Source organism: Zingiber officinale, chromosome 4A (assembly GCF_018446385.1).
Source record: "Zingiber officinale cultivar Zhangliang chromosome 4A, Zo_v1.1, whole genome shotgun sequence".
NCBI lineage: Eukaryota > Viridiplantae > Streptophyta > Magnoliopsida > Zingiberales > Zingiberaceae > Zingiber > Zingiber officinale.
The window spans coordinates 162061318-162087282 of NC_055992.1; the positions used below are offsets into that span (position 1 = coordinate 162061318).

The 25965-nt window shown below is 36.6% G+C and overlaps 2 protein-coding genes across 5 annotated transcripts; both read right to left on the minus strand.

Annotated features, from left to right (window-relative positions):
- Positions 1-134: 134 nt before the first annotated feature.
- Positions 135-18243, minus strand: LOC121972092 (actin-related protein 3-like). 4 transcript variants are annotated; one of them, XM_042523704.1, is made up of 10 exons: positions 17886-18243; positions 7916-8147; positions 7409-7633; positions 6446-6592; positions 4236-4328; positions 2746-2865; positions 1912-2022; positions 1703-1828; positions 1536-1634; positions 135-507 (listed from the first exon to the last, which is right to left on the minus strand). In XM_042523704.1, exons 1-10 carry the CDS (start codon positions 17930-17932, stop codon positions 427-429), a joined length of 1281 nt encoding a protein of 426 aa, XP_042379638.1. In that variant the 5' UTR covers positions 17933-18243; the 3' UTR covers positions 135-426. The 4 variants fall into 4 exon arrangements, with proteins under 4 accessions (XP_042379638.1, XP_042379639.1, XP_042379641.1 ...); XM_042523705.1 differs by lacking the exon at positions 17886-18243 and adding an exon at positions 13403-13458; XM_042523707.1 differs by lacking the exon at positions 17886-18243 and adding an exon at positions 13394-13435.
- An 829-nt stretch (positions 18244-19072) lies between these two features.
- Positions 19073-25724, minus strand: LOC121972093 (E3 ubiquitin-protein ligase RGLG2-like). Its single transcript, XM_042523709.1, has 11 exons — positions 25151-25724; positions 22743-22827; positions 22509-22649; positions 21954-22067; positions 21770-21867; positions 21044-21123; positions 20852-20957; positions 20642-20769; positions 20347-20533; positions 19547-19603; positions 19073-19445 (listed from the first exon to the last, which is right to left on the minus strand). Exons 1-11 carry the CDS (start codon positions 25415-25417, stop codon positions 19365-19367), a joined length of 1344 nt encoding a protein of 447 aa, XP_042379643.1. The 5' UTR covers positions 25418-25724; the 3' UTR covers positions 19073-19364.
- Positions 25725-25965: the final 241 nt, after the last annotated feature.

A 25965-nucleotide genomic window follows, 5' to 3' on the forward strand; every position in this document is an offset into this window, starting at 1 on the left:
CCGCCGCCGCCTCGATTCCTCTTCCTTCGCTTTCTCAAGGTTGAATTTTGACAACTCATTTCTGAAAGATTTTAAATAATCTCAAGTCTCTTGGGACATTGGAAACTATAGCTCGAGTATTTTGGAGAGAGAAATAACCGGAAAAAAATTGAATAAATAAAATGATCAATTTACAACCACTGGAAGTCACAAACAAATAGTCATCCAGCTTGGTTGCATCGCAATGCAATAGCTAGCGCACATCAGATGGATGCTATACAATTGTTAGCTACTTCTAAAAATTAATGAAATGATAGCATTGTTATTGGTCTTCTAACCAAATCTACTATACAACTCAAGAAATTAGTTTCTGTTTTCCTTTTCCGCAACCTTCACTAGAGCAGACAACCCAAACTATTGTGAAGGGAGAGATGTTAAAATGAGACGTCAATACATCCCCTTAAAGATAGGACTAGTTCGACATATACTTGCTCCGTGTTCATCATAGTCCTCTTTTGTGTTACAAGACTGAAAAGAAATTCAGAAGTAACTTAGACTTGGCCATAGCATCTTTAAAATCCAACAAATTAAGAAAAACTATAGCATACCAGTAATAAATAAAAGTGGAGGATTTAGTTACCTCAACTAGTAAAATATATATCAAGACAAATTGGCAAACTACCAAATTTAGTAGTAAATTTCAACTCAACAGTCATTCCAAATTTCTAATGTATAAACAATGCAAGGTTTAGTAAAGTGTGGTTAAGTACTTGAGCCATCAGGGTACATCAAGTCATATTATCTGTTTTCTATTTGTAAGATAAAGAATTCTTTTCGCGTTCTATGGAGGATGAAGATGTCAGTTAGATCCCTTCCTCAATGCAAACTTTTTGCCTTTTGGCCTTTTTTATCTTATTTTCTTTACTTCCTCTTTGGCAGGGTTTACTTGGGTGGAGAGATCGCAGAGTAGATAGAGGGAGGGGGGAACCTCACAAAATTGCACATGATCATGAATGGTTCATGCGTTCTTCTGTGCCCCTTTCTCTTCCCTCTTCCTCCACTTTCTATCTTTTCATCCAAGCAAATTCAGCCTTGATCGAATATTTTACCTGTTTAGTTCTTTTTCTAAAGTAGAAGCAACGATCATAACAAGAGCTAATGCGGTAAAGCAGGCCGTGTCTGCACTGGGTTATGGGATAGAATTCTAGTTCATAGTAATGTGATATTATTGATGGGATCTAGTCGAACAACCCTACAGTTTATAACATTGTGAGTTCACTAGTTGATCTAGTGGAAGTAGGTTGCAGATGAGAACGTGAAGAAAGACACTCGATCTAGTGGTTAGGTGACGGGACGAAAGCGGATGGTGTAAGACCACCTGAAACCATGCAAAGCTCGTAAGTGGAAATAGATCAATAAGATCCAGAATCTAGTATCTTGTCTGTTGCTTTTGTTCATATTATGTTCATGAATTGGAGTTCGACAGCCGTTAAAACAAACAAACAAACAAAAAAGAGTGGAAAATTAATGAATACAGAATAGGAAAGATTATTGACCTCATAGAATTCAGGTAGAGATGCGACTACAGAACCTCCAAACCAAACTGCAGATCTTTGGATAGGGTGGCTTACAACGTTGACCTCCACCGGCTGAGACTGGAAACAGAAGAAGCATGGTTACATTTGTCCAATAAAATATAAAATGTTGACGAGACCAGACTTACTGTTACATCCGCACCAAGGCGCGCATTGGATGTTGCAATTCGATCATCAACTATTTTCTTTAAATCCTTCTGCAATCTTTTTTGGAAACCTTTAAACATAGTTGATCCCCCAGATAAAACTACATTCTAAAAAATCCAAAAGCACAAAAATTAGTAATCCTTTTGCTATCTATTAAATGATGTTAACAAAATGCAATTTAGGTTTATACCTTATATAAACCCCTTCTGGTGTCAATCGGTGCTGACTGGACACACTTGTCAATTACATCAGATAACGGAGTATCATAATCACTAATATAAATTTCAGGATGAAAGAAAACCTGCATAAACAATTAGATGTTTCATAAAGAAGGCTGCAGTGGAATGCGTTGAGAAGTTAATCTGGAAATAAGCATAAAAGAGTATTATTTTCACAAGTGTATGAACTTACATCCAATAATATGGTCCCCCAGTCGAAAATGTGGATTTATAACAAACAGGGGTAGATATCTAATTGGTTTGTTTAGGGACAAAAAACAAATCTTAAGTGACATTTTATAATTTAATTCTTCCTTATGTCATCAGGGGGCACACAAGGGTTTAACCTAGATACTTAAGCAAGGTACAGTGAGGCAAGGCATGAGCACTTGGAATCAATGTTTTGAAAACCACCCTGACCACTGCAATAATAGATATAAATTTCCTTGTCACAAACTATAAAAAAATTCACTGTTGAATGCAAAATCCAATCCAGGTCAAGGAACTAATCCAAACATCTAAACCCCAAAACACATGTTTGCAGGTGAGAACAAGAGTGGTCAAACTCTTAAACCTCATGAAGCCTGCTAATTGGGGCCAACCATCAATAATCTCCCCTCGTATAAAGTACCAATTGGAAGGTATTAACTCCCATCATCTTTTTTTTTTTTAAGATTTTAAATTAATCCTATCTATGTCAAGATATGCTAATCAAACACAAAGGAAGCAAATTTAAAAACAAACTCAAAAGAAATATACACATTTTGAGTATCAAAGACAGGTTTCTATCTTGAATGACAACCAACCTCTGGTCCAAGAAAGCGCTCATAGCCAATGTCAAATGAAAAAGGCACACCAGTCTTTGGTTTAACGCCAACCCATTGCTTGATGTACTTGTCAGGCTTCTTGTCATGTTTATTGTACTCCTGAAATCATCCAAAAAAAAAAAACATTATTACGAGTTTGTATATGTTCTGTGTTCGTGTATGAACAAAAGAATATTAATCGTCCAATCCCAGAAAATTGCCAAGAGATGTGTGAGTAGTACATATGTTGACCATTTGGCAACAAGTAACACAACTACTTGAAATCCTAAATGATATCTATTACTCAAAGACATGAGGATAAACTAAATGCTTATGGAGTATCTAGCACAAAGACTAGTACTGATACAACTAAACTTCCATTACATATCAATCAAATCAAAAATCTTCCCAGCATTTAGTATTAATATGCATTAATTGTATAGTTATTTCTAACTGTTAATGTAAAAAAGAAATCCTATTCAAGCGAGTTGTACATAATATTAGATTACTTTCATCATGTACCGAACAAAACAAAAACTATTACCACATCAGCTTTGTTGAATATTAACAGATACAAAACATCTGTAAAAGGCAATTTTAAAAGGCAACTTTTGCGCATTTGCATGCATAGTCAATCAGGATATTTATCAGAGATATAAACCCCATATGGAGTTTATCTACATAGGAGAGGCAACCTCAAAAATACCAAGATAACCACAATTCACTTGGGAGATGAAAGAAAGATATACTTTGCTAAATCGCTATCTACATATTTGGATTTTGTATCTCACAGGGACCCTAAATTATAGACATGTGTCGACTCAAATAACCATCCCCCCCTTACTTAAGACATCAATAGCTAAATCCCTAGCAAAACCAAGTTTGGTCACCTGTCTCCTGCAAAGGAAAACCATAATGGCAGCCCCTACCAGGGTTCAGCAAGCTTTATCTTCTATATGAGCATTAAGTACCATTCTTCAAGCAATATCCTTTCTCAGATTCAAGCAGGACTAAGCCAGAGTTATCTTCTATAAATTCTCTTGAATAGAACAAGTTATTGTGCATCAATTCATTTATTCAAGCACAAGACTTCTATAATCCATGAAATCAATAAGAATGACTGCCAGCGCTTTTCTAACAAAAACAAATTGGGTGAGCATACAGAAATAGGCACTTACCTATGTTGTTGTTGCTATAATTGAAGGTTAACTAAAGCCAAGCCTGGTAACTGATTTAAATGAGGGCTCTATTCCAATTTCAATAGTTGGAAACTTGACTAGCTCTAGCTCATGTATCAGTAAAATGAAAGTGACACGTTGTTGAATAGAGTAATATGGGTTGATCATCATTCTTTCAGTCTAAGTCTAAATTAAAGAGTCAATCAAATCGATCTTAAGTTTCATCCCTTTAGGATAGTAATCCTGACAAAAGGGAAGCACAACAACTCAATACAAAATACATATTTTCAGAATTTGAAATGTAAGGGTTACCTTGACAATATCTGATGAAGTGTAACAGTACATTTCCTTCACCTTCCTAGCTATTCCAAGAGAATCTTCAGGTGGAATAAGCTCTCCTCTTTCCTGCACAAAGTTTAGTGGTAGCTAATTGTGAATACATCATATCTATGCAGCACTTTCTTTTATCTAGGAAAAAAGAAACAAAGCTAGCTCATTGTGCTTCATTAAGAAAAATCGAATTAAACATGGTTAGAAATACTAGATACATTCGACAAGCAAGAATTAATGTCCTATCACTATCCAGGGAAGTTCAATGATTGGACATCACAATAAAATCATCTGGACTAACTATTTATATCAAACTTCAGAATCAAATTGACTGAGTTGTTCTTTTCTGATGTTGCTTCAATGAAGTTGCATTCACACACAGCAATCCTTCATCTTAAGAAAAGAGCAAAATAAATAATGAGCATGTTAGCCATACAAGGACAAAAAAAAAAGATGCCACAAGATGATCACGTTGTAATACTATCAACGTTTTCACAGAAGTATTATAAAAGCCAAAAAAAAAGCTGCATTTAGCAAAAACACTGAGCTATTTTTCATTATTACTGAAGTCTAGCAGAAGATACAATTTTTCAATAATCTAATAATGAGTGTAAAAAATTTGAAGTTGCTACTTATTATTTTCTAAAACCTTTCTTAGAATATAAAGATAATACAAGTCATAGAAAGACAAACTCCTGCCAATCAAGAACAATTAGTATAGGTGAAGATTCAATGAATTCCTTATACAAGCAGGATGGTTGAAATGGAAAAGAACGTCGGGTGTTTTATGTGACCGTAAACTACCTCTAAAATTTAAAAGAAAATTCTACAAAATCACAATTAGACCTGCTATGTTAATATGGAGCTGAATATTGGACTATGACTCGAGCACATAACAAAAGATGAGAGTTGCAGAGATGAGGATGTTAAGGTGGATGTGTGGACATACGAGAATAGACAGAATAAGAAATAAGAACATTAGAGAGAAAGTTGGAGTTGCATCTACTAAGGAAAAACTCCGAAAAACACGTTTAAAATGGTACGGGCATGTACTACGACCAATAAATACTCCAGTTAGATGATGTGAAAATATGACAAGCACGCATATTAAACGAGTAAGAGGAAGATCAAAAAAGACTTGGTTAACAACAATAAAATAAGATAAAATTTATTTAAGTATAGATGATGATATAATAAGAGATAGAGTTCAACGGCGTAAAATGATTCATATAGCTGACCCCACCTAGTGGGATAAGGCTTGGTTATTGTTGTTGTTGTATTATCTTTATAGCCGTTTCACTTTATTTCTTTCATGAAGATTCAACCTTTGAATGGAATAATAATCAAGATATAATGGCATCAAATAAGATTCACTTTAGTTCATAGGCCCCTTCATGTTTGGTACTAACAAGTATATATTCTCAAGCAAGAATAACTATGGTGCTATAGGACAAAAAAAAATAGAATATTTTTTTAAAAAATATAGCTGTTGCAGCTATTGACTAATACAACCGAGTATTGTGTTAATTAATATGGGATATTTGTAACTGAAAAAAAATAACACATTGAATTAGAAATATTTATTCAGTAAAGGAAAATAAATGATACATAATATGAAGAATTGTAACTAGTAGTTTGGGCCAAAGAAATATTAATTACAATGATCGTGTAAAAAGAAAATTACTATTCTTGCATTCTCTGGATTGCAACATCAAAAATAAAATAGATTTCTGATTAGAATGTCATTTTCCGTACAGTCACATTTACCAAAGAGGAGATGACATGGTGGCCTTTAAGGGGCACTAAATTTGCATGAGGTACTAACAAACTAATCAGTAGTAGGAATTTCAGACATAATAACATCAGTCATCTACTAAATAGACATAAAATAACTTTGAGAAAAATGTTCTAGAATAGCAAGCAATCCATAGAAATCGATGAAAGTTCAAATAATATTTCCTAATATTAACACAGAAATGATGGAAAAGGAGATGGAGACAGCACATGATATCATGCTGAGATTAAGAACCAGAATAGGAAATTGGTAGTTCCAACAAAATCATTCATTAACATCTGCATCATACTGCAACTCTCAGTAACATTTGTATGCAATAATGCCTCAAAGAATCTATATATGCATCCAGTAACAATATAGACACTATGATCTAATAAGATAGAGAAGAATTTCACACCTGTAGAAGTTGTAAAACAAATTGAGTCACATCATTGCCAGAAATTGGGAAAGATTTGATGCTACTCCCTATTATATAGCCATCTACAACAGGTACAACATGGGTAGCTCCATCTCCAATGTCAACAACGACTCCTGTCATTTGAGGCTGACAAAATAAACCAATCAACCTTAAAGAGAAAGTCTATAAAGAGTATGTAACTCATGTTATGAGATAATTATCTGTCACAATGAATAAGCTGCTTATATGGAAATAAATTGGTGAAGGATCTATCAAATAATAATACAAACTATTAGAAGAAAAAAATGTAGCGAACTTAAATAGAATATTAGATAATGTCAATAAATATCATCACATGCATTTGATAGCTAAACAGTTGAACAATGTTTCCACTCTTTCCCTCAAAACACCAAATCATAGATATAAATTACACAAAAAAAAAAAAAAAAAAAATCCCTTTATTAAACTTTAAGACTAAAATGCTTAAAGATGCATAATTCTCAACATTGTACTTCAGATCTATGGTTAAAGAAAGAACAATTATCATCATCATCATCATTGGGCCATGTTTCTCCTAACTATTAGTGGTTGGCTACACAAAGTTTATCCATCCATTGAGCAGTATCTAAAGCAATAACATTAGTTGTATTCAAATTAATTAAATTATAATTTATCGTATTAATTATTGGCCACACTCTATTTTCGCATTTTATCATCTACCTGAGCTACCTACTTTCTCATCTCTACTGCATAAACTTTTCGATGATGTTGTTTTTTAACAACCTACCACTCCAATCCATTAAGCATATCAGATCATACCAAGCCATAAAATTTTTCTTTTAGCCTAAGAGGAAGAGAAGCTATCTGATTGAATTTTAATGTAAAGTTTGACTCATAACCTAGCTTAGTAGCTTGTGAAAAAAAATTGAAGGTTAATGTCAGAGATCATGCAAATTCACTTACTTTGTCAGTTGAGCACCCAGCAGATAGTGCGAGGATGGGTTGAACTGCTACATAAAGTCCAGGGACATTGAATGTTTCAAACATGATTTCTCCCATATACTCGCGATCTTCTGGAGAACAAATTGGGCTCTCTGTCAAGAGAAAATAGTGATCCTCAGGATCACAATTTAAGTAATTGTAGATGCATTGCTGCCAAAATTTTTCCATGGTGTCCCAGTTTGTAACCTGCAAAGATTTTAGTATATTAACATAGTCTAAACAATGGGACGATCTAAATCACAAATAAAAGTATGATGCACATGAAAGTGATGTCAGCTATGCTGTATGATCTAATGTCAATAATGCACAAAATTCATGAGGTCTCACACCAATTTGTTAATTGTGGGCATGTGATCAGCTAAAAATATGACAGGTCTTCTACCTATATGAACAGAACGTCTATATTTGTTGATTAAATTCATCAGAAGAAAGACTGGGTAGTAGGTTATATAACCATGAAATACACACCTGACTACGTTGTATAGGATAACTGAGATTGTAAACTCCACTTGAGGGCAGTGATAAAGCCTCATCTCCAATGAAATAGTCAAGATCAGCCATTATTCCAGTGTTATACTGTGCTAAATAATTTCCTATGTTGCCACCGTTTGACTGATTCAAGAAAGACTCATTGACAGCTACAACAGTAGGGAGGGAAAAGGATGGCTCAACATTGCCAGCATAACCCACTTTAGTATACCTGTAGAAACAGAATTCATTTAGTCAAGATAAAAGCTTGAAGTGAACTTTATGAATGTATCATGCATATAAATAACATAAGGATGTTGTATTTTAGTTTTATATCAAGATTGATGATGAATGCATATTTAATGTATGCAAATGTAACTAACCATTCTCAAAACTTTTGATACTTGGATTCTTTATCAATCCCCTCCATAGCCATGTCCAAAATTGATAGTCCGAATGGATACCCCACATTCAGGACATCTATATTGATAACATAAAAATTTTTGAACGTAGCCATGTCAAACAGTTGGATCCATACCAATGTTAGATACTCTGTTCGTGAGTATAAGCTATAAGTACCCCGGATTAATTTTGATGTGCTCAACCGAGTTAAGTTAGGTTTTGCGGATTTGATGCCTTGTGTCTAAGTATGCAGGGACTTAGGAACACAAGAAGTCGAACAGAAGACGTAGCAAGCAAGAAGGATGGCACGGAAAGTGAGTCGACGGGTTCGGTGCATTCAAGAGATGAGGAGTTGTGCAATAGTACACCGATGGAGCGAGAAGGACGCGCGCGATGCATCCAAGGGAAGAGAAGTCGTGCCATGGATTACTCGAGGCGCCTCCAATCTGCCCGATCAAAAAAGTGAATGTTGGAGTGGATAAATCCTTATCCACTTAGAGGTGCCTTGCCTCGAGCTACCACATCAGCAAACGACCACTTTTAACAAGTGGGTTATAAATAGAGGGATTGTCCCCTTAGTCCATAGCACACTTTGTACTTCATTTCTACATTCGTTCTTTAGTTTATGAGCTTTCAAAGTCTGTAAGAGACTACTTTGCCTTCAACGAAGGAGACCTGTCTAGTTGAGTTTCCACTACCATGGATTAGCAACCTACCCGGTTGCAAACTCAGTAAATTCGTTGTATCTCTTACTTTGTTTATGTTTTATTATTTTAATAAATTAAGTGTGTATCCTTGCTAGGTTCGATAGCAAGAGAAGTGTTAACTTTTTATCGCAGGCTATTCACTCCCCTCTAGCCTATCCACGACAGTCCAACAAGTGGTATTAGAGCCCAACCGCTTTAGAAGGATTAATCGTCGACTAAAGTAACAAGATGATGGTCGGATCAAGCATCATCCATCGAAGTTCGAGGGGGAGTTTGCGCTTTGGAAGCACTGTATGGAGGTATTTTTCAAGACTGACTTTGACATTCTTCTTACAATCAAATATGATATTGTAGCTCCCAAAGACCAACACGAAGAAGAAAAGGAAAAATATCTCTGGAGCAAAAAGGAGCAAGTTGACTTTGTGGCCAACGACAAAACAAAGTTCCATCTGCTAAGCATACTACCACCCCAAGAAGTCAACCGGATCGATACCTATAACTCGGCCAAGGAACTCTAGGAGAAGTTCCTAAAACTTCACGAAGGAACTTTGGAAGCCAAGCTAGCAAGACGGGACATCCTTCGAAATTAGATAACAAACCTCTGAATGGAAAAAGAAGCGGTGGTTCAACTGCACCCAAAGATCAAGGAGCTAATCACTAGACTCACCAACCTTGGAGAAACGGTAATGAATCAGAACTTAATCCAATATACACTCAACGTCTTTCCAAGAACCCAAGAGTAGACATCAATAGTAGATGCCTACTATATCTCAAAAGACCTGGAGGTAAGTACTTTAGAAGAATTGTTTTCAACTTTTGAATTACTCGAGTCAAGATGTGTAGGTTTAAACAAAGAAAGGGAGTCAAATTAGAACCTAGCGCTGAAAGCCAACAAGAAGTATGAACCGGAGTCAGATTCCTCGAGCAACGAAAACGAAGAAGCATTTATGGTAAGAAAGCTAAATAAGTTTTTTAAAACTAATAGATTTAATAAGAGAAGTTTCTTTAGGGAAAAAGGAAAGTGAGATGCTACAACTGCAATAAAAAGGACATATCAAAGACAATTGTCCCTGTTTAAAAGAAAAAGAGAAGGACAAAGGGTCAAGAAAGACCAAACAGAGGAACCTCAAAGCAATGTGGGACGAGTCATCATCAAAAAGTTCGAGATCAGGGAGTATGCCGGACTAGCATTAATGACAAGTCACAAAGAAAAGAGCATCGATGAAGGGGGAGGCTCAAATTACGAGTTTGAAACAGTAAGTGAGGTACGCCTTCTACCTCTCAACCAACTTTATCAAGGTATTAAACTGATGTCTAGGTCTTTATGTAAATTAAGGTCCAAGTATGTAAAATTAAAAAAAGGATAACTTGAACTCAAAATTAAGTTAGCAACAACATGTACTTTAGAACAATTTGATAAACTTCAAATTGAAAATGAAAAATTAAAAGATCAAATAGAACTGTTAAAAAAGAATTGTGCATGGTCAAATTCAAATTCTAACGAATTCCGAATTTTAGAAATATTGAAGAACTTAATTGGTATTTGAAAATCAAGCCAAATTGTAAAATTGTCAAAAAAAAAATGATATTCCACGAAAATACTTAATAAATCCAGTAGATAAGAATTTATTTTGGGTACCTAAATCTATTTTGATTCATTATATTTTTTTTTTGCTAGAAATAAATTTTATATGCATGTTTGAAATTTTTTTGGAAAAATTAACTTTAAATATTATCTGTTCAATTTTTCTGTTAAATATTTTTTGTTTGATAGACAAAAATGTTATTTGTTAGTATAAATATTTTTCATTCGATATATAATTCTTTATTAATTCTTTACCGAAAAATGAATTTTTAGTATTAAAAAATTTTCGAATATTGATTTTTGAAAAACTTAATTTTTCTGTAAATAATCATTATACTTTCTATGTTCAGAAAAATTAGCAAGATTTGTACAAGTCTAATTCTATTTTTAAGTATTTACATTCAAAAAATAACAATTTTTGTTCAAAAATATTTATTCTGGTTAAAAGAAAATTATTTATTTGTGAAAAATTTTATCGTGATCTGAATGCTTCTGTTTGACCTTGACAAAAAATTTCAAGATTTTTTAAAATTAAAAATAATTCTTAAATTATTTTTTACAAAACTGAGGATAAATTGTTAAAAAATATTTTCTTTATCAAATAATTTCGGTGAAAAGATACATTGTTGTATAATGTGTTTATATCCCGTAGAAAAATTTTCAAATATTTTTTTCTTATTTTGTCTTTTTTTCATATGATCAAAGAGGGAGAAATTAGAGGAGTTAAATTAAGGGGGAGTTTAAAATTTTTAATAGTCTTTAAATTATAATTTTATGTTTAAATATATTTAATTATGTTAAATTATTTATTGTTTATGTTTACCCTAACTTTAACTCAAGTTAATGCATATAAAAAAGGAGATTATAAGTACCCCAGGTTAATTTTGATGTGGTCCACTGAGTTAAGTTAGGACTTGCGGATTTGATGTTGTCTAAGTGTGCAGGGACTTAATGTTGGTCCCTTTGGAGGCCGACAAGAGGGGAGGGGTGAATTGCCCTACAAAATAAAACCAAAAGCCCTTCTCGGATATTCAACTAACTTAAAAGAACTTGTAATTAAAAAGGCAGAGACTAATTAAAACAGAAAATAGACACAGAGGAATTACTTGGTTTGCAATCAGATGATTGCTAATCCAAGGCAAGGAAGGCGCACTAATTGATTCTCCTCTGGGCGGAGTAGCCTCTTACAGCGTTGAAAGCACAGAAGGAAATAACACAAATGAAAGCACTGAATTACAAGTAGTTGTTTTTAATGTATGGATCAGTACTTTATTCATAGTACTGGTCCGGGCGCCTGAAAGTGGTTCCGGACACCCCCGGGGGGATAAACTTTATCCCCCAACGGTCAGATTGCGAAAATCGCGATTCTGGTCAAAATCATGCTCCGGGCGCCCGGAAGAATTCCGCCCCGGAGCAAAAAGTCAACTGTGGTTGACTTTTTGTCCGGGATCACTTCTCCGTTAAGTCCCAGTCTCGGTCCGGGTCTGTTCGCTCCGGCTCCGCACCCATGTTCCGGCCTTCTCCTCGAGCAGCCTTCCTTCCCGGTTTCTCGTCCCTCGAGCGCCGCGCACGCTCTTCTCGTCCACCGGTGTACTCTTCCGCGGACACCTCGTCCCTCAGACGCACCGAGCCCGTCGGCTCTCTCCCGTGCCGTCCTTCTCGCTAGCCGCGTCTTCCGCTCGACTTCCTGTGTTCCTAAGCTCCTGCACACTTAGACACAAGGGTTAAACAAACGCAGGACCTAACTTAGCTTGTTTGATCACATCAAAACACCTTGGGGTTCCAACAATCTCCCCCTTTTTGATGTGAGCAACCCAAGTTAAGTTAGGGTAACCATATGCAATAAAAACAATTTATATTAAAATAAGTCCAAATATTTTTCAATTGAAAAATTATAGTACCTCCCCCTAGACTTAACATACTTCTCCCCCTTTGATCACATAAAAATTGGGGTTACAAACAAGTCTAAGGTAAAAAAAATATTTTTCAGACAAGAAGAGTCATAAGTGTTAAAAAAATTTAAGTTTAAAACTTATCTCAGCATTCCCAAAAAAAATTTTCAAATTTTTTTAAAAAAAATTCTAAGTGAATATTCATAACAAACAATTCTAAGTCAATTTTCATGAAAATTTCTAAGATAATAAAAAAATTTCTAAGTTAAGTTAGAAAGTTTTTTTTTTTTTTAAATATTTTCTAACACAAATTGAATAACTCTTTTAAAGCATTAAGTAATTTAAATTAATGCTTTTTCAGTTAGTCAATTAAACTTTTCATTTCGATAGTTGGCTTCCAGGTCGTGGCGAGGCACTAGGCCTTCTTGGTTATTGGAGCAACAACCACTTCCTTAGACAAAGCCTCATAAAGAAATTAGTTGTTTAATTTCCTTGCTGAAAATGCTAAGTCTGACTTTAATTTTAAGTTAAACAGGTTTTTGGAATCCAGTAAAGGTTCCTACCTACAGGATTAACCAAGTATTTCCTAGGTATATAGATTTTTGATATATTTCTAATTTGACTTTGATGAAATCTATAATACCAATTTAAATTTCTAAAAGTAGGAATATTTGAACCATTAGATTTTTTTCAATCTTTCTATTTCTTCTTTTAGTTTTTCATTTTCAATTTTCAATTTTTCAAAATCCTCTATAAGACATGATTTTGCCAAAATTCTCTTCGTTTCTAAAATTTCATTTTCTAATTTGGCATTTTTATTTTCTAATTTATACATGGATTTAGTCATCGCTTTGATACCAGAGTAAAGCTGATCAGGGGGTAAGAGGCATACCTCACTTACCATGTCGGACTTGAAGCCTGAATCTCCCCCTGCTTCATTGCTTTCATCCGAGGTCGCTCCCCCTTCATCGATGCTAGGTTCTGATATACTTTGTCTATCGTAGCTTGCCATTAGTGCTATCCCGGCATATTCTTGAGCTTCTGATTCGGATGAAGAAGTGTCGTCCCAAGTTGCTTTTAGGTTGTGTTTCTTGGGAGACTTCCTTTTGGCCTTTTTGAGTTCTGGGCAGTCTTCTCTTAGGTGTCCCTCCTTCTGACACTGGTAGCATCGCACCTTTCTTCCACCTTTTTTATTTCTTTTATTCTGCATTTTAAATTTATTAGATCTAAAAAACTTTTTAAAATTTCTTACCATGTATGCTTCTTGATCGTCTTCGGAGTCTGACTCGAGTTCATCCTTCTAGGTTGCGTTCAACGTCATAGTCTGGGTTGTATCCTTTGTCGTTCCTGCATACCTGGTTTCATGCAATTCAAGAGTGGAAAACAACTCTTCTAAAGTGCTTACCTCCAGGTCTTTTGAGATGTAGTAGGCGTCGACGATTGATGCCCATTCCGGAGTTCTTGGAAACGCGTTGAGCGCGTAGCGTATAGTGTCCCGGTTTGTTACCGTTTCACCGAGGTTCTCGAGACTAGTAACTAGTTCTTTTACCTTTGCGTGTAAACCAGCTACTTTCTCACCTTTCTCCAGACGGATGTTCATCAGTTTGTTGCGGAGGATGTCCCTTCTAGCGAGCTTTGCTTCGGACGTGCCTTCGTGGAGTTCCAAGAACTTCTCCCAAAGTTCTTTAGCAGATGAATAGTTTCCGATGCGGTTGACCTCTTGAGGCGGTAACACGCTCAGCAGGTGATGTTCCGCACGACTGTTTGCTACTGACTCATTCTGCTCCTTCTTTGTCCAATCGCTCTCTTCTTTTTCTTTTCCATCTTTATCTATTGGAGCTACAAAACCATATTTCATGATAAACCGAATTTCAAAATCTGTTTTTAGGAATACCTCCATACGACACTTCCGGTCTGCGAAGTTCCCCTCGAATTTTGGTGGGACAATGCTTGGTCCGGCCATCTTGTTGCTTCGATCGGCGGTTAGTCCTCCTGAAGCGCCCTCGCTCTGATACCACTTGTTGGTCCCTTTGGAGGCCGGCAAGAGGGGAGGGGTGAATTGCCCTACAAAATAAAACCAAAAACCCTTCTCGGATATTCAACTAACTTAAAAGAACTTGTAATTAAAAAGGCAGAGACTAATTAAAACAGAAAATAGACACAGAGGAATTACTTGGTTTGCAATCAGAGGATTGCTAATCCAAGGCAAGGAAGGCGCACTAATTGATTCTCCTCTGGGCGGAGTAGCCTCTTACAGCGTTGAAAGCACAGAAGGAAATAACACAAATGAAAGCACTGAATTACAAGTAGTTGTTTTTAATGTATGGATCAGTACTTTATTCATAGTACTGGTCCGGGCGCCTGAAAGTGGTTCCGGACACCCCCGGGGGGATAAACTTTATCCCCCAACGGTCAGATTGCGAAAATCGCGATTTTGGTCAAAATCATGCTCCGGGCGCCCGGAAGAATTCCGCCCCGGAGCAAAAAGTCAACTGTGGTTGACTTTTTGTCCGGGATCACTTCTCCGTTAAGTCCCAGTCTCGGTCCGGGTCTGTTCGCTCCGGCTCCGCTAGCTTGGGTGATCTCGGCCTTCCGGAATAGGGCTCACCCGAACCCATGTTCCGGCCTTCTCCTCGAGCAGCCTTCCTTCCCGGTTTCTCGTCCCTTGAGCGCCGCGCACGCTCTTCTTGTCCACCGGTGTACTCTTCCGCGGACACCTCGTCCCTCAGACGCACCGAGCCCGTCGGCTCTCTCCCGTGCCGTCCTTCTCGCTAGCCGCATCTTCCGCTCGACTTCCTGTGTTCCTAAGCTCCTGCACACTTAGACACAAGGGTTAAACAAACGCAGGACCTAACTTAGCTTGTTTGATCACATCAAAATACCTTGGGGTTCCAACACTTAAGAACACAAAAAAGCAAGCGAAAGACATAGGGAGCAAGAAGGATGACACGGAAAGCAAGTTGACGAGCTCGGTGCATCCGAGGGGCGTGGAGTTGCGGAAGAGTACAGCGGTGGAGTGAGAAAGGCGTGCACGGACATTCGAGAGACGAGAAGCCAAGAGGAACCCTAGTCGAGAAGGTCAGAGTTGGATTCGGGTAAGCTCAACTTCGGATGATCGAAGCATCACCCAAGCGAGTAGGAAAATGGAATGATCAATGCTGAAATTGACCATTAGGTGAACAGTGATCAAGGCGCCTCAATTGACTGGAGATGCCTCGGATGAACAATATCCGAGGCACTTCAGGTCAACTAGAGATGTCTCCAATAAGTTGGAGTCTTTGGCGAAGAGATAAGTTGCAAAGTCCAAATCAACCTATCTGAGACGCCTCATATGATCCAAGGCGTCTTGTATGAACAATTCGAGATGCCCTGGATTACTCGAGGCGCCTCCAATCTACCGGATCATAAAAGTGAAAGATGGCGTGGATAAATCTTTATCTACTTGGAGGCACCTCCAACTATTCGAGGCGCTTCGAGCTGCAACGTCAGCAAACGGTCACTTTTGACTAGTGGGGTATAAATAGAGGGCTTGTTCTCTTAGTCCATAACACACTCTTTACTTCATTTCTACATTCGTTCTTTAGTTTCTGAGCTTTCAAAGTTTGTAAGAGGTTACTCCGGCTTCAATGAAGGAGACCTTTCTAGTTGAGCTTCCATTGCCTTGGATTAATAACCTTCCCGGTTGCAAACCAAGTAAATTCACTGTGTCTGTTACTTTGTTTATGCTTTATTATTTTAATAAATTAACTGTGTGTCCTTCCTAAGTTTGATAGCAAAAGAAGTGTTAACTTTTTATTGCAGGCTATTACCCCCCCCCCCCCTCTCCTCCAACCGATCCACAACGGTCTAACATGAGTGACCTCACTCAAAATTATCTTCACTTACACGTGCCTTTATTTAATCATCCAAGTTATTTGGACCAAGATTTATTGCTCCAAAATGAAAAACATAATTAGACCTAATCACAATCAAATAGCACAAAAGACTAATTTGACCTAGGTAGCACTTCAACTACCTTTAGAGGGTCAACATAATTACCGGAACAAATTTTATTCTTCTTCAAGGCTTCTTATTTGAGGTACTCATGTAGACTTCATAGAGATTGTATGAGGGCTAATTTCTCAATCACTAGAAGCATAGATCCAATTTGTAAATAGTAAGATCAACATTTACTGAAATGAGAATAGATTCTAGAAATAGCGACTAGGTTGATGGATAGGTTATACAGCATAAATCGAAGTTCAGTTACCAAATGGATACAATTTCTGGTTCTTGACCCACTAGAAAAAAGGACGAGTTGCTTAGAATATCACTTCTACATAAATCCATATCAAAGTTCATTTTTTCATTAGTTTTATTATTGGAAGAAGTAAAGTTTATTTTTAGTATTTTAACAAATAAGCATCTTAGTGTACTCAATAGTTCTGAAGGGTTTGTGACTTTAAATTTATATACAGAAAATTATATTGTTGATGTTAGTCATTCGAAGAGAACACAATTAATTACAATTAGCTATAAGGGACTTAAAAAATGGACTCTAGCATGGTTCTTGAAATTTCCCAGTACCAACTTGTAGGAAGAGTTGTACAATACAGTGTGACAAAGTGAAATTCACTATTAATAGAGCATAACCAATTCAGAATTCAAAACCATTGATACATTAAATGTTTGATTCTATAACAACTAAAGCAATTCACAAATGCTCGTCTCTTCTTTTACATTGAAAAATATATGTTCCCACCTAAATAATCATTTAGTTCCTAAAGTAAAATAGTTGATAGAAGCAACACCGCTATTCAACAATAGCTTGGAGCCTAGCATATTTGCTCCATATATTTAGTGAAATGTATCATTTTATTGGAAGCTTAGTTATGCCCTTTACTTATAACCATCATGCTCTAAATCTTGACGAACTAGTTCCACTCATTGGACCCCATGTTTCTGTACAAATCCATAGCAAATTGTATAGAGGAACATGGGAGAAGAAAAATAAGATAAATTTTTATTAGAGAATTTAAAGCTCCAAAAGAGCAAAGGCTTTATTATGTCGCATGCTAAAACAGAAATCGCTCTAGGATTAATCATTCCTAGAGTGGATTTCCGAGAGCTTTTAGTATTGGGTCGAATCCCATAGGAAATCACATGACAGGGACCAGCCACAAGTTACCTCCAAGAAGGCAATAAACGCAACAGGAAAGGAGGACTACCCCTGGATACGGTTCCTATCAGCAAATGTTTCAAAATACAATGTCAACGTTCCGATCGACTACTTGTACCCGCCACAGTTAATGCAGGCGGTGGCAATCGAACGCCAGCAAACAATCAAATAACCCTTTCAGATCCTAGACAAGGAATTCAAAGATCAAGAAGGCGAGGGATCGAACCCGGTCCCGTTGTCGATGACGACGGCGGGTCGCAGAGCTGCGTCCATTCGAGGGGGATTTCGATGTGGAACCGCCTCCGAAATCCGAGACCGGCTCGGGGCGTCCGCTCATGATCGCCGGCGACCGGCGCCGCGCCAGGAGAAGATGCGACCGTCGGAGAGGCGGCACCGAAGCTAGGGCTACCAAATCCTACTTCTCTTCTTCCTCCGATCTGTCGATCGATCCCTCTCCTCCTCCTTGACTGCGTCGCCGATCGAGTGGGAAAGCTAGGGCGACACGGAATGGACTTGGTCTTCGCTTTCGCGTTCCCTCAAATCTGCGGCGGCGACGCTATTGACGATTAACAGTATCATGCGCCAATAGCGACCTGCCATTCGCGCACCATCCCTTATTTAAACAACTAGCGGGAAGTAAAGTTATCACAGTTTTTTCGAGTATTATTCCGTAATTAATATAAATGTTTGGTAAAAAAATAAAAATGATGCCTCTTATATTATTTATTATCTTCTATTAAAAAAATAATTTATATTTTAAAATATCCTTGTTCTTTGTTATGTAATCTCCAAAATATTTAAAATTATCAAGTAATTATAATCAAAGCTATTTTAATATTAATTAGAAATACTCAAGTATTAATTAAAACTACTCCAAATTAATTAAAATAAATTCAATTTGGAAAACCAAAGGAATTAAATTCATCGAATACTATTAACTATTAAGTGATTTGAATCAAAATTATTACAATGTAAAATAGTTTTAATAAAACAATTAACCCAATTTGGAAAATTAGAAATGTCTTTTTTACTATTTATTTTTCAAAAGTAATCATTATATTATTATTTATGTTCAAAACCCAATTAGCGAAAATTTCATACTTTCTTTTTTATTATATTAATGGTCAAGGATCGATTCTCAAAAACACGATCTAAAATTTATCCCGTCATGCGCCTATAACCTGTGTACCTATATGAATCTCCCTCCATATTCATGGAGCTGACACTAAAAGGACCACTAAGGTAACAGATCTACCTTTCATTCTTCCCTTTTTATTATATTATTATTTATCAAAAAATTTCAAGCATCATCTACTTTATTTTAACACAATTTTATGCTTTTTTATATCAAAAATTTATCAACAAGGTCAGCTCCTCATGCAAAAGCAAATCCAATTCCAAACAACCTCAATATGGAAACAACAATATACGCATTCAAATAGAACTGATGAACACCTCCCAACTTGTCTACAACCCATCCCTCCTTGTACAATATACTCTACCAGACTGGATGCACATACAACAACACCGAGCACTTACTACTACTACATGCAACAATTATTCATCGAAGATATTAATCAAATTTTAACAAGAAAAAGAATATCGACTAGAATAAAGAATACATAGCATCCAACTTTGGGCACTTATATACAACTTCAACTATTCTGTAATATCAGAGAGTGGAGTTTGGATCACTGCTGATAGATCAGTAGAGCTTTATCCTGGTACTGATGTCTCTACGGCAGATCGGGCATGTCAGAAGACTAGGTCCACATTGTGAACACGTCTGCGAGATGAAAAAAAGAAACAGAGTTTAGAACCTGGCAGGGGAAGGAGAGTCAGGTGATTTAGTGGATAACAAAGTAGGAAAAGGTTGGAAATATTCACCAGGTGTCCGCAGCCGAAGGCCATGTCTCTCGGATTCGTGAGGCAAATAGGGCATACCTGTAAAACACACAGCAGTGGTTCAGACAACAGACAACTGAAACCGGTGCTTAACACAGATGCCCTTTCGAGTTTCAAACAATATTTTATCAGCATTGTTGCTTTACTTATAAAGAAATTTCATGACAAGTTGGCTAAAGGATGCCATGCATTTGCCACATCACTATTTCATTAAGTGATAAAACAATGTTGATAAAATTGACAAGAATCTAAAAACTCCAGGGGAGCTTGTTGATGATTTTAGAATTCTAGAGTTCATAAAGGACAAGATTGATAAAAGGACTATTTTCCTTTACCAATTGAAGCAGTAAAAATCTGGACACGGTTAAAAACATAATTCTAGATGTCAAAAGACCAGATTGAACTGGCCTCTAGTTCTTAGTTGGACTGGTTGAAGTCTCCCGTCACATAGCATATGAACTTTGACATTTCAAAGGGGAGAATGTTGACAATTTTAGAATTCTAGGAAGCATTTTGAAAAGAGATAAACTAGGGGCAAAGGATTTTTTTTCTCCAATTCAACCGGTCAAAAATTCTATTCAACTGAAAAAATAATACTTAATGTGAGACCCAATAGAACTGGCCTCCATTTCCTAGTTCAACCAGTCGTACTAGCTGACCCAATTAAGAAAAATCAAAACAAAGTAAATGAATTTAACATTTCAAAGAATTTCATAATGTGATGAACAAGAGAAAGTAATCCGAAAGCAAAAGAAAATAGGCCTTCATTCTGCGGACAGTACCTGGGATTCTAATGATGAACTGGGTGGTTCAGGAGGTGCACTAGATGTTGTTTCATATTCAGGGTAGAGTGGCGCACTCCTCTGGAAGCTTGTTGATTTGTAATTGTTACTTGAAACAGATGATGCATTGTAACCTCCATTAGGCGGAGGAAGAGGGACCTTCTGTGGAGATTTTCCAGATTGACGACTGTTTTCCAAAATGAACCAAAGGATAAGAAGCTACTATAAAAACTTGAATGCCAAAGGAAAATGAAAAAAAATGTTAAACTTAGAACCAGCAATCGTGCATCCATACCCCAAAATCCCCAGTTCTAGAGTTGCCTTGTACTGGGAAGGAATTTCCATCAATGCAGCAAGAGCAAATGCTGCTTCTTTTCTGGGTTGGGGTATGTTCCTTGACATTATCTCCGTAAAATTGACAAACTGTAGAATAATACGAGTTAATGGAATCTGGAGCAGCATACTATAACTGGTGGAATCTGAACTGAAAATCAAAATTTATCACCTGAAAATTATCAAACGCACGGGCAGGGATATTATCATCAAATTCTTTCATCATGTCCCAAGGGCCATCTCCAACTCCAACCAAAATTATGGACAGTGGAAATCCACTAAAACAAAAGTAGACATTCGGTCAGTTGTCAAAACCTTTTTTTAAGAGAGCAGCAACTGCCAGTCTAATGAATATTCCTCTCACCTTGCTTTAACTATGGCATCAACAGTCTTTTGTTCTTGGGAGCTTAAATGACCAGAATGAGTGTCTACACTTCTTGTAACCTGTATAATGAGATATTCTCAGGACAAATTCATAACTTTTAAATACATGTATAAATTGAGAGATCAGTTTGCTACAGATGGTATTGCTCACATTTCTTTGTGGTACTTGCATAATATTTCAATTGATAGTTTCCCATGCAAAATCCCGGTTATAAAAATGAAACCACCATGTTCCCCATAAGGCAATCATTTATTACTTTCTCTATGGTTAAAACTATTATTAACTACTTTTAAAAAAGTCCTGAGGGGACAACGGCCTTGGATGCACCTAATGTCAGGAAGCTGATACGTATTATGCATGTAACAATATCCAGTGGAAAGCCTATTTGTGCAAAAGTATAGGACAGATTTATTTAAAGGAGACGTAGAATTGGAAGTGTAAAACAGAATTGTCTATCAGCTTTCAAAAGCTAAGTCTTTTTGCTTCTTCTTTCCTTCATTAACTTTCAACATTGTAAACAAACAAATATTCATAGAATGAATGACCAAACCAATCATCTTTAACCTTTTTCCTGCATCAGACTCTTTCTTTGTTTTAGCATTCTTTCAAGAATTATTAATTCCCTTAAAACATTACATCACATGCTACCTTATCCTGTTGTTAATTGGTGCAATGCAGTCTGTTGTAAAATCAAGGTAAAAGTACCTGACCATCAGCAATTATCACCAAAACATGGTATTGACCACCACTTTGTTCTACAATGGTCATAGCCATTTCTATTAGTGGTGCAAAAGAGGTTGGACCTGCAAATAGTAAAGGACTCTATAGTAAATAAACAGTAAAATTATTGATCACTACTTATTTTACTAACAAGAAGGAATTAACATACCTGCCAGACGCAAATGGGGCACAAGCTCTCTATATCGCTGCAAAGCATCTTGAAACCCATTACATGGTCTTCCATCAGGGTAAAAACTAAAGACACCCTGATCATGCGTGGATGCTGCCAAAATAAATTATTTCACATACTATGAGAACACATACCGTCATATTGAGAAGGTTCTTTAGGCCTCTATTGACTTTTTGTTTTATAAAGCTTTACTATAGTCTCACTATATCTGTTGAGCTTGTTTAACTATAACAATAGAATCCATCTATTGTTACTCGCCCTTTAAGACAAGACAGAGTTAAGGGAATTAGTTGCCTTACCCTGAAGGCAATGGTAGATGAAGAATAAGGTATTTTCCCTTTTTTGAACATATTCTTGGCATCCTACCTGTTTATATATATATATATATATATATAGTTTTGGTAATCTCATAACCCCATATCTTAATCTCAAATTTTCTATGGTCAGGTCATTTCTTACACTAACTTCTATGTTCTTTTAATTGCTTTAAGCCTTTTAACTGGTTAAAATAAATGTTGCAGAATGAAAACATACCGTCTCCAAATCCAAAGCATGGAATCAAGTTGTCTTCGTCAAATGCTGATAAGGTTCTCCCAATTATAGAAATAGCTTGTTCATAAGGATTGTGTGTATCACCAATATGATGCAAGCTTCTTCTGCCAAATGAAACTTTACCTGATCACCAAATTCAGTAGATATCAAAATCCACAGCTATACAAGTAATGAAGTTAGCTGCCAAAAAATGGATTACTGGCAATGTAATCTAACCTGTCCACTCATTGCTCTTTGTGAAATCAATGCCAACAATAAGATTGGAAGACTCGAGCCCAGCCCTTGAAAGAGCATCAGTGACCTGTACAAAGAAACTTAGATCTGATTAAAAAAAAATGATAGAAAATATAACAAGTTAACTACTTAGCAACATTAGATCACAGTACAAATAATAGGTACTTCACATCTGAAATTCTATGGTGTTACTCCACTTCTTTTGGCAAAGACAGTTTTATGCAATGTTATACATAACACACAAGATATAGTGATTCTTTTGGCTGAAATCTCAAAGAGGAGGTAAAGTCTGTTTTTGTAAGATTAAGCTGAATGGACCATTTTTCACAGCATGTTTCCAGATAGTTTGTTGCAGAGTATGTTTTACTGTATTTGAAAAAAAAATTAGGCTGCTTGAGCAACATTCATTTGCTAAAAAATGGAAGCTTAACAAATTCCACAAATTGTCTTTTTGAGCCAGTAAGTAAAAGAATATCAAGCTTATCCCAACTCAAAATCCATTTTTTTTTCAAATCAAGTATGTCATGAACCCATGATCAAGATCCTACCTAGGAACCGTTAGGAACTTATAAGATTGGATCATACGATTAGAGATAGGATTCATCAAACCTGACAATTAATAATTGAAAATAGATTGGGTATATTTCTGATTACAATATGTATTGACTGTTATTTTTAATATCCAAAATAAAAAAATGTTTGCATGTGTTTCATTGAGACTTCAAATAAAGGAAGTGCAATTCTCCTCATTACAATAACCTTTTAGTCTGATAAAATGTTGTTTATGGGATTCTTCTAAACACAATATCATGGTTAAGTAGGTAAATGTGCAAATTCATCAAGAAAAACAAATTAATTAGCTGCACAACTTAAGTCAAATGGTGAATCCAATAATGTGTCTGAACATGATTAGCCCTTAATTGCTTCTATTCTGTCAGTTAAACATTATTATTTCAACAGAACTGGGTTAGCCTCTGCTCCCCTGTAAGTGATTTAACTAGCCAATCTGGTCCATTTTTTACAAACACTGATGATAGTAGAAAAAAAATATTTTGAAGGTAGGCTATTTATTCTCTTGGCCACCCAATTGTTTAGGCAGTCGATATGCAAAATCATTTGGTGGTATCAGGATAGTTCAATTCCCATGTTCAATATAACTATGGATCAGGAACAGAAATCATGAGTTCAAGACTTTAATCACAAACTGCTTGATGTTACTTGTAAAGTAATGAACAATTTCTGCTCCAACAATAGTCAAATTTCTTTTATGCAACATGAGCAAGTGATGAGTTTACACCCAATATGTTTCTTCTCCGCGAAGGCATTAATATTTTCCTTGACTTGTTCAAATTGTCAAGCAGCCAAGGAAGACCAACTATACCTTAACAGAAGTACATTTACATTATGGTTGGAGTTGTATGCCTGCGATACAATAAAAGAACTGCTCTCCAGATTATGACAAACCACTCTCTTTTGAGAAGTGAATTGGGGTTGGAGTTGTATTTCTGAGACAACCGATGCACTCATTAACTGCACATAAAGAACTGTTCTTTGACATGCCCGCCTCACATCAAACTGAGGGGGAACTTACTGCAATATTTACCGTGGAAAGGGCAGGTGAAATGGAAAATATATCAGGGTGTCCAAACTCCAAACAAATCCAGGACCGTAGAGAATATTTTTCATTGGTATGATATGTCCGTGTTCCAACAGATGGAAATAGCACTGGTATGTAGGCTAACATCTTTCTCCAGCCTTTATACAGACGACTCTCTCTCCAAGTTCCTAACTGCTCACCCTTTTCTGAGTTCTATGTTTTCTCCTTCTAGTTTTTTATTCTAAAAAGAAAATAGTCTCCCCATCCTCTTATAAGCAATTTCATGTAGCTCACTTGCGCTACGTAATGTGTTTCTTTAGACAAATATAATTGCTTGGGACACAACCTTGTACTTACACCAAAAGATTAAAGCAAAACCTTTCAAAAAAACAACCTGACAAAAGGCATTAAATCAAAGATTCTGTATACATCATACTTAAAAAAAATGAAATAATTAGAAATTTGGAATACCAATCTAAATGAGAAATTTATATCCCAAAAAAACACAGAATTCGGAGAATTTTATTGCTTCTATCAAGGTTTTCTGGTATTGCGTGTTAATTGGTTCTTCATAAACAAAACTGGCATCTAAAGTCGATGGGATCACGAATTCCGCAATTTCTTTGGGACTATCAACCCCAATCCTAGGGGCTTAATTTTTTAGTCACGCCAAACGAAGCAATCGATTCGAAGTACAAAATTTGGCCTCGAATACCACAGCTCTTTTATGTCTCTAAAAAAAACACTACACTAGTAAATACAGAAAGAAATATAAAAAAAGTTGCAAGTTTACTTGGTCCACGGTATGGTAGTCGTCGCTTATCCTCGAGTACCTCCTGTCGATCCTCCGCCCACCCTGCGGCTGAGGGGGTTCGCTATGAGAGGGAGAAGGAGCATAAGAAGGAGGAGGAGCATAAGACGGAGGAGGAGGATAAGCGTAGGACGAAGGCGCAGCGGGAGGAGGGTAACTCTGATAGCCAGGCGCCTCGCGAGGAGAATAACTACTACTGTCGTAATTCCAATCCCTCTCTCCCGAATCCCTAGAGCTTCCACCCCCCATCAATCAGTAAACAGAATCAGGAATACGATGCGAGATCCAGAAATCTGAACCGGACGCGGCGAGGCTTAAAAACGGATTTGAGGCGGCGCCGCGGAAGAGGAGACCAAATCGACGACGCCGTTGAATCGAGGATGCGTAAGCGCGGGCGAAGAGGCTGTGACGTGCGCGAGAGAGAAAGATAGATCTAGAAATGGGAAATCGGGTTTGTGAGGTACGGTGACGAACAGAAAGGAGGAGAGGGAAGACACCAAGAAGGTGAGAGAAAATGGAAAATTAATGGCAGGATGTGGAACGTGGACGAGCAGAGGCATTGAAGTAACTGACCGATTAATGGCCTGGCGTGTACGTATCTGTTATTATGGGCGGTCACTTCGAGTCGACAGGTCCGTGAGCGCCTGTGCGGCCTCTTCTTGGCCATTTTTTTTTAATTTACTTTTTTTAAGCTGATCTTAACTTTAAAATTTAATTATATAATGTTTATCACAAGCAGTAATAATGAGGGCACCCATGAAGTACAATAATTTGAGGATGATTTTTTAAAAAATTGA